The 8,910-nt window shown below is 47.1% G+C and overlaps 1 protein-coding gene and 1 long non-coding RNA gene across 2 annotated transcripts; one reads left to right on the top strand and one right to left on the bottom strand.

Annotated features, from left to right (window-relative positions):
* Nucleotides 1-1,077: 1,077 nt before the first annotated feature.
* On the bottom strand, nt 1,078-3,362 carry LOC147602022 (uncharacterized). Its single transcript, XR_015258829.1, has 2 exons — nt 2,122-3,362; nt 1,078-1,385 (listed from the first exon to the last, which is right to left on the bottom strand). It is a non-coding gene; the product is annotated as an uncharacterized LOC147602022 (long non-coding RNA).
* Nucleotides 3,363-5,464: 2,102 nt separating this feature from the next.
* Nucleotides 5,465-8,316, top strand: BTG1 (BTG anti-proliferation factor 1). Its single transcript, XM_086750209.1, has 2 exons — nt 5,465-5,880; nt 7,027-8,316. The coding sequence occupies exons 1-2, from the start codon at nt 5,733-5,735 to the stop codon at nt 7,389-7,391; spliced, it is 513 nt and encodes a 170-aa protein (XP_086606335.1). The 5' UTR covers nt 5,465-5,732; the 3' UTR covers nt 7,392-8,316.
* The last annotated feature ends 594 nt before the right edge of the window (nt 8,317-8,910 follow it).

The raw sequence follows: 8,910 nt of genomic DNA, 5'->3' as shown, positions 1-8,910 counted from the left end.
ACTGACTTCTTCACCCCCCCAGTTTTTCAGGATGAAACACTCATTGCTACAACATGGCGGTTACTTTCAATGTCGTAATGCTGGATTGAGAGAAAGGCTTACAATGAGAGCTGAAGAGCCCTCATCCCCTCCTCACTGCAGAGGCCTGCAAGTGGGCTGGATCCCTAAGACATTTCCGAGCCCAGATCTGAGCCCCAGCTCAAGTCCAAACATGTCTTGTGGCAACACAAGTGAATGGCAGCCTGCTCCCAAGGCTTCAGGAAAAAAAAATTAGGCCCAGCGTACCACTTGACAGACCCCGAAGGGCACTCACCCTGCAGCAAGGGGGGCTAACTGCTTCTGTCGCAACCTTAATCCATGTTGTGTGGCCGAAGTCTTTGAAGTCCAAGAAGGACTCCGGTACCATCACTATAGTTTGAGGGGTGCCAGCCTGAAATTGTTACGGAATAAGGTGGGAATTTATAACTAGGCCATGGGGTCCTGTGGGGAGCAGTGTGGAGGCCGGCTACGGACTCTCTGGGTTACATCTGCCTCCTGGAATAGCAGCTTAATGTCTCTACAGCTGTAACTACATATTCAGAGCAAAGACTAAAGAGAGCAAAAACATTAATGAATGTTTTATGCATCCCATGGTAAGCTTTGCTCTGCAGAAACAAAAAATGGAGAAGAAACCTCTTGCTATATGCTTTCAAATGCTTGCTAAATGACAAAGATAATGTGGCATTTTAGTAACATCAACCTACACTAAAAATAAATTCTATACACAGAATGGATTGTTGATGTGTTTTATGTACTGCGAACAGTACTCTTCAGATAATAGGTGAGAGAAAGCTTACGCTAATCTAAGGCACATATACAGCTTTTTGAAAACAAATACTAATTATTTCTCAGCTGTTGCTTCTTTATTAGGTCAATGCCAAACAGTGCAAAACCATAGCTAGAACTGACAGTGGAACAGGAAAAAAATAGATCTAATGTTTTTCTACACTGAAAGGCTTTGACAAAGTATTGTCTATAAGGCTTGTAACACCTGTCAGGAATAAGTTCCCAAAAAGGAAAAAAAAGAATCCATGCTGCACATGTAGTGTATTTATTTTCATAAACAAAGATATATTAATTAAGACTTTAGGACCAGAACATTTTTTTAAAAAATCAAATCATTCTAATTATTCTTCTTGAACTCTTGAATCTTCCCACTTACCATAGAGAACACTCAGTAGCTTCCTTCAGAAAAAGCTGGGAAAAGAGCATGTTGCAATAGTTGCAGGGTGTGTATCTGTGTGTGTGGCACAGATAAAAGTAGTTGTATTTCTATTACTTGTTTCCATTATGACAGAACTCACAAAGTGCTAGGCTCTCTCCAAACCAATGGCGAGAAACAGTTCCTGCCAAAACAACATGAAAGAAATGTTGTAAAGGTTGCATTGTATTGCTTAAAAGTTAGGAAATATCAGAAGCTGGGTTGCCAGTACAACCTTAATTCAACCCTTCTGTGCATATTCATTATGATCTAGTTTTTAATTACACGATCACATATTCTTTTTCTTTATTTTCTCTCCCTAGGGCCTCTACTTCATTTAAAGTATCAGATGGGCTGAATAAGGCAGTTGTTACATGTTTACATTTATCTTCTTCAGCATCCTGCTGTTAAGGTATCAGTGAGTATCTTGCACTATTGACCTGGCAATGTGTCCTCCTCTGTGTCCGGAGCTGCAGAGGCAGGAGTAGATAGCTGGGACTTGGCCAGAGACAGTAAGAACCACTTCATATATCCCAAAATGTACAGGTGCCAAAGAAGTTCAGAGCAAAACAGCAGATCAGTGAAACACGCTGGTATACTGGCAAGAAGCTAAGGTACAAACCAGCAACAGGCTAAAGTACAGCTAGTTTCTCTGATGTTCTCCACTGAAAGTTGACTTTCCCTCATCACAGGAGCTGTATGCCAAAGTCTTCATCACTGCTAAGAGCCTGCATACTTTAAAGATTAGGATCTTTGGGAGCATTTCACAGGCAGCAAACGGCAGCAGCTCCTTTGCTAATCCCACCTTAGCACTGAGATGGAGGCAGACCTGCCTAGACTGGGAAAACAAGACAGTTCTCTGCATCAGCAGCTCCTCTTACCTTGCTCCCTCCTGCAGGGATGAGGCCCTGCTGGCAGGCATCTTGCAGAGCCTTAGCCTCAAAATCACACTTCAACTGCTTGCTGGCTGCACAGTAAGAACACGGAGGTAGTTCATTCCTCACTAGTAGTCTGGATCTGTACGCGCAGCCATTTACCCTTTCCATAGACAAAACCCTCTTTATACATGCTATAACTGTTTGGAAGCAACATGGACTTCTTGATTGGTAAAACACTGTGATTTTACTGACTTTGCAGAAGATTTGAGAGAAAGCCTCTGATGATCTAGCAAGCTTTTTAAAAAAAAAAAAGATAAAAAATCTTTTAACTTTCTTCCCCTCTTCCAGAGCATGGGATGAGGTGCATGCTGCCACATTACATTAATAAAGTACAATTCAAGGGGGAATGATTCAAATCTGAACTGAACAGCCTTGCTGTCTGTAACAGTCACTGCTGCAGCAAGCTGAGGACTGCTTTTTAAACCTCGTGCTTTGGGCTGCTGCTGCTTAAGACCACTTATCCACTTGAGAGCTCCTAAAACTCCTTCTGAGCATTTGATTCCAGCAAGAACTAAGAGAGATGAGAAACTGGCCCAGATAAAGCTCAGATCTCAGCAAAGGTGGCAAGCATTATATTTTTTTTTGTTGTTGTTGAAGTATTTCCAGTAGGTATTTTGTAGTAATTGTGATGCTCTGAGAATGACAATTTTGCTCAAGTTACGTTTCCCAGTAGGTTGATGGACTTCATTGTGAAGGGAGAGAGAGGCATCTCCTGCTTTGAGGTTTGAAAAGGAGCAGTGAATTCCAACCTATGAACAGAGCAGAAATGGCAGCTCTGGATATACCTTATATGCACTGTGGAAGGACTTGAGAAGAAAGGGTGGCTGAGGGAGGTAGATTCAGACTGGATCTAAGGAATTTTTTTTTTTTACAATGAGGGTGGTGGAACACTGGCACAGGTTGCCCAGAGAGGTGGTAGATGCACCATCCCTGGAAACATTCAAGGCCAGGTTGGACGGGGCTCTGAGCAACCTGATTTAGTCAAAGATGTCCCTGGTCCTTGCAGGGAGTTGGACTAGATGACCTTGAAAGATCCCTTCCAACCCAAAACATTCTATGATTCTACAGTACCTATGGAGCAGCAAGAGGAGGGGCCAGGTTGAGAGCTCCTCCCTCCTCACAGGACAGAGTGACAGCTCATGATCACTAATGTAGGATTTAGATGTTTGTGGTGGGAAAATAGATGAGACTGTGCTCTAAGAACCACATCAAGGTTTTTAGTATGCAGTAAAGCTGTGAGCTTAAGCTCCCAGGATTATCTTTTGAAGGTATTTTGCAGATCTCCCTTGTGCACAGACAGTCAGAGTCCCTTGAGGCTGAGACTCTAAGACAGAATAGATCCCGAGTGCAAAGAAAAGATGAAAAGCACTGTTCAGGTACATCTCTAACACCAGACAAAAAAAAAAAACTAGTCTATTTTCATCTTTAATTTAAATTATTTCACACATATTTTTATGTATTTCATTTCTGAATTGTTCTACTGGAAAAGAAGTCTTGGGATTTTATTGTGTTTTATTGTTGTGCCTTTAATGGCCTAATTTCTAATTTTTGAGTGGAAGCCACAGTACATGTAAATACCAGGCTGTATTTCATTTGCAGCTTTGCATAAGAGCAGGGCATATACCCTAGGGGGAGAATGAGTTTTCTATCAAAGAAGCTACACTTGGTGTTTTTAACAAAAAAAAAAAAAAAACCAAAAAAAAAAACCCAAACAAGAAAAGAACTTTTGCTGCTTCTTTCATCTCACCTTCAGTTTTGCAAACAGGGAGACACATGGCATTGGGAGCTCTGATGCTCTACGCTCTTCTTGGCTATCGCTAGCTGAGTATTACATGTCAGTTCTCTTGTTTTTTCCCTTGGTTTTTCCCCTTTCAAATCAAGTGATAGAAAAGCTGGGATAATTGTATGATCCCAAGCGAGGAAGATCATTCTCCCAAGCTGAGCAGTATGCATGGAGGGGCTGGGAGACTGGAAGCTGTATTTCTGGGGTGTCTTCAACCAACCAGGGCTGAGGTGTGGCTGGTGGCCTGAGAGAGGGCACTGCCCCTACTGACCAGCGTCCCCTTCGCTTTTTGTGCCCGTGGGCTTGGCGGCCCACACCACGGGAAGGGCTTTCACTCTGCATGGAGACCACGATGTGAAAGTGGCCTGAAGGCCATGGTAAACAAATCATAGAATCATAGAATAGTTAGGGTTGGAAGGGACCTTCAAAGGTCATTAAGTCCAGCCCCGTGCAACCTGGCGTTGACTATTTACCTCTCTGAGGTTCCAGTGTTTCACCACCATCGTTGTAAAACAAATTTCTTCTTTCTATCTAATCTAAATCTACCTCCTTCCAGTTTAAAACCATTACCCCTTGTTCTACGACAACAGGTTCTGCTAAGAAGTTGGTTTTTTTTTTCCCCACGTCTTTCTTATGACCCCTGCCGCGCTCGGGACCCCCGAGTGATGGGTACAGGAATGGTCCCACTGGGGCACCCCGGGGGGGGAGGAGAAAGCAGCCAAAGAGGCAAAGCCACCTCAGCTCCGGTGGCTATGGGGATAAACAAACACCGACCTTCCAGCACCCTGCTGCAGCTAGCTTTTTACGTGGGGAGACCGGTACGCGCACGGCCCCACGCACACACCGACCCCGCCGCCGGACGCGGAGCCGACGCGGGACAGCGCTCACCGAAACGGCGGAGACACCAGTTCACCCACCTCCGCCATTTCGCTTCCCCCTCGTCCCCGGCCTCCCCCCTCCCTCTCATCCCTCCTCCTCTTCCTTCCCTTCCCCTCCCCTCCCCTCCTCCCCCGCCGCTGACGTGGCTCTGCTCTCCCCAGATACAGCGCAGGTCCGCGAACACACGGGGCAGCCTCGCCCCGATTTACGCTCCCCGCGCAAGCAGCCCGGCCTCCGCACCGCGCACCCCGACTCTGCCCACGCCACTGCGCCGATCGCGGGCGCCGTTCTCCCGCGGCCGGGACCCGCGCGGGGACGGGACGGGACGGGACGGGACGGGACGGCGCCTCCCCGCTGCCCGCCCAGCTCCTCGGCCGAGAACCCCCTCTGCAAACACAAAGACACTTGCGCTGCGCACAGCTCCTTGCACCTAACGCCCCCGTGCGCACCCCGTCTCTATTTGTTTACAATCGATTACGTCACCCGCTCGCTTCGCCGGCCCCGCCCCGCCGCGTGCCGTCACAATGGTGCGATCGCTCCATTGGCGGCGCCGCGCCCCCCCGGCGCCCTGACGCCACTTCCGTCCGCCGGCGGCTATAAGAGGAGGCGGTTGGGGGGCAGCTCCCTTCGCCGCTCGCCGCAGGAGATGCGGGGTGCGTTGCCGCGGCTGCTGCTGCTGCCGCCGCCGCCCCCCTGCCGCGGAAGGAGGAGGAGGCGGAGGCTGCCGCCCCCCTCGGGATGTGATCTGGGCTTCGCCGCCCTCTCCTCGCCCAGTTAGAGCCGCGCCGCCCCCCGCGCCCGTCCCGCTCCGCACCGCTCGCCCCGCGCCCCGTCCCGTCCCGTCGCAGCGCCGGCCGCCCCGGAGAGCTGGCTGCCGCCCGCCGCCGCCTCCATGCGTCCCGCCCTGTACACCCGGGCCAGCATGATACGCGAGATCGCCGCGGCCGTGGGCTTCATCTCCAAGTTCCTGCGGACCAAGGGGCTGATGAACGAGCGGCAGCTGCAGACCTTCAGCCAGAGCCTGCAGGAGCTGCTGGCAGGTGAGGGCGGCGCGGGCGCGGCGGGAGCCGCACCCCCCACCCCCCTTCCGAAACCCCCTACGCCGTGGGGCCGCCTGGAGACGGGGGAAGGGGGAGAGCGGCCCGTCCGAGGGGCTGGGGGCGCCGCGGGGGTGGGAGGCGAGCGAGGCTCCACGGCCGTGGGTCGCCCTTTGCGGGGACCCCCGTGCTCCGTGTGTCGAGCCGGCGCCGGCGAGTGGGAGCTGTAAACAAAAGAGACTCGGGCCTCGGGCAGGCGCCCTCCCCTCCGCCTTGTCTCCGTAGACAAAGCTTTCGGAGCAGCCCGAACTTGGGCTCCGCTCCAAGGGCTCAAACCGCCCCATTTCCAGAAGGAAAAACGCTCGTAAGTTCCTTTTTTTTTGTCAAATAAAATTCAGCGAGGTGGGCGATGAGTCTCCCTTTCTTTTGGAAATATCTCGTAGCCACCCGACAACCCCGCTTAGGATCAAATACCCAGGGTTTCTTCGCTGCCCTGTAGGTTTTGTAATCCCCAGCCCTCGGCTCAGTGGGCTTGCTCGTGGCTACGAGTAGCTTCGAGACCGGTAGGATTTTGGGTGGGATAAAAACTCCTGAGGTAAGTGAAGTCATTGGTGTCTCATCGTGGAAAACAGGCTGGGAAGAGCGGTGGTGAAACACAGCTTGAGTCAGTTGGTAAACGCTGCCCAGTTCCTTCCCTAGTTATTCTTGGGTGTTCTTAGAATGTGAGCAGCTAAGCATGAGTGTGATCTCAAGAGGATGCTGGAAAGGTGTGTTTTTTTTTTTCCTCCTTGGTTCGTGGAGTTTTGAAGCCCTTGAGTTTTTCTGCTATATGCAATCGCTTCTCTTATTTTCGTATTTGTTTCTGTGGATGCCAGGAAGTTGCATTTCACTCCTTTCAGATGGCAAACATTGTTCCCTGTAGTACGAAACAGTAACTTACGTGCTGTACATGAGTACTTCCCAAGGGACGCCGTGCTTATGTAAATAATCAGCAAAAATAAAGGCTGTAATGATTTTTTCCGGTCACTTGGTGCTAACATAATAAGCCTTTCGACATCTTGAGGTGTGAAATTTGCAAGAGAACCATGTTCACTGTACATCTGTTTGAATATGGAATTAAGGAGGATAATCTTTTTTTTTGTTTTATAGAACATTATAAACACCACTGGTTCCCAGAAAAGCCATGCAAGGGATCAGGTTACCGATGTATCCGGATCAACCATAAAATGGATCCTCTCATTGGACAGGCAGCACAGCGGATTGGATTGAGCAGTCAGGAACTGTTCCAGCTTCTTCCAAGCGAACTCACTCTATGGGTTGACCCGTACGAAGTGTCCTATCGTATTGGAGAGGATGGCTCGATCTGTGTGCTGTATGAAGCTGCACCAGCAGGAGGTAGCCAAAATAACACCAACATGCAAATGGTAGACAGCAGAATAAGCTGTAAGGAGGAACTTCTCTTGGGCAGAACTAGCCCTTCCAAAAGCTACAATATGATGACTGTATCGGGTTAAGATATAGTCTGTGGATGGATCACCTTAAAAATGGATGGATAGATTTGGTTTTTGCTTTGGGTGGGCACCTCTGGGGATGGATTATGGAATTTAAACCATGTCACAGCTGTGAAGATCTGGCACACGTTAGAGTGGTATACTTTAAAGTGACAGTGCCATAGTTTGGACAGTACCTTTCAGTGATTTAATAGCCTGTGAGTCAAAATGATTGCAACTTGCTAGGGAGTGAAGAAGATCTAGGAAGGGTCAGTTTCTCCAAGACATCTTACTTAATTTCTACACCAATTTTCAACCCCAATCTGTATTTATAAAGTGATTCTCTGCAGTAGATCTTGCAGAGTAAATTTGCACTATTACATTTATTAATTGTTAGCATTTTTGGCAGCTCAGTAACAAGACTTATTGTTATGAACACCATAGTACTGGAAATCTTATTTTTCAGACTTTTACCTAGCACTTACAAATATGTATAAATGTACATAAGATAAAACAGTAAGTATGACCTGGGGAAATGGTCAGATCTTTACATTGGCCTCAAAAGTAGCAAGTGATCAGAATCTGCCATGGCAACAGGCTTTAAAAAGACCATATAAAGACACTGTCTGAACTGTGGTGTTAGCACCAGCCAGCTATCTGTACATTTGCTAGCTTGTAGTTTTTCTAAGACTGAGTAAACTTCTTATTTTTAGAAAGTGGAGGTCTGGTTTGTAATTTCCTTGTTCTTAATTGGGTAAAAGTCTTTTCCACAAACCACCATCTATTTTGTGAACTTTGTTAGTCATCTTTTATTTGGTAAATTATGAACTGGTGTAAATTTGTACAGTTCATGTATATTGATTGTGGCAAAGTTGTACAGATTTCTATATTTTGGATGAGAAATTTTTCTTCTCTCTATAATAAATTGTTTCCTATCTTGGCATTTTAATTAATCTCTTGTCGTGATTACATAGGATCAGTTAAACTATTTTTGTCTCACAGTAGAAATGGAATAGGTACTATAAAGGCTTGAGAACATCAATGGCACCCTGATGTTAGGGGACACTTGGTGCAGACATGGATTAATGAAGACAACATATATAAATGCATGGGAAGTTTAGGGAAACACAATGATGTACATGTCACTTTAAACCTTTTAAAATCAGTCAATGTGGAAATAACTCCAGGGCCAATAATTCTGGGATATGAGGAAAAGGTACAGAAATAACATCCACCAAAGATGACTTGAATAAATCCAGAGGATTAAAGTTTACTTGGCTTCCTGATGAAGGATATAGCAAACCTAAATGTCCATTTTGGCCTACTTGCTCACAAGTTCTCAAATCTTCCCTGATGGATTCCCTGCTCAATAAGAGTTTCTGGGACAAATGTCCCTTAGCCTTAAGAGCAGGTTAACCACTCTACAGAAAGGTTGCTCGCCTTTTGCTTTCTTCAGATGCAAGACTTTCACTTTAGAAATCATTAAGATGGGATTCAACAAAAGGTATGTAGATCTTTTTTCCCAAACTTAAAAGGTTTGTTG

This window comes from Chlamydotis macqueenii, chromosome 1 (assembly GCF_036417535.1).
Source record: "Chlamydotis macqueenii isolate bChlMac1 chromosome 1, bChlMac1.mat, whole genome shotgun sequence".
Taxonomy (NCBI): Eukaryota; Metazoa; Chordata; class Aves; order Otidiformes; family Otididae; genus Chlamydotis; species Chlamydotis macqueenii.
This window is presented reverse-complemented; position numbering and strand designations above follow the sequence as displayed.

Coding starts and splice junctions, on each gene's coding strand:
- BTG1 (XM_086750209.1), top strand. CDS start 5,733: ATGCGTCCCGCCCTGTACACCCGGGCCAGCATGATACGCGAGATCGCC. Junction 5,881..7,026: donor CCTGCAGGAGCTGCTGGCAG/GTGAGGGCGGCG, acceptor TTTGTTTTATAG/AACATTATAAACACCACTGG.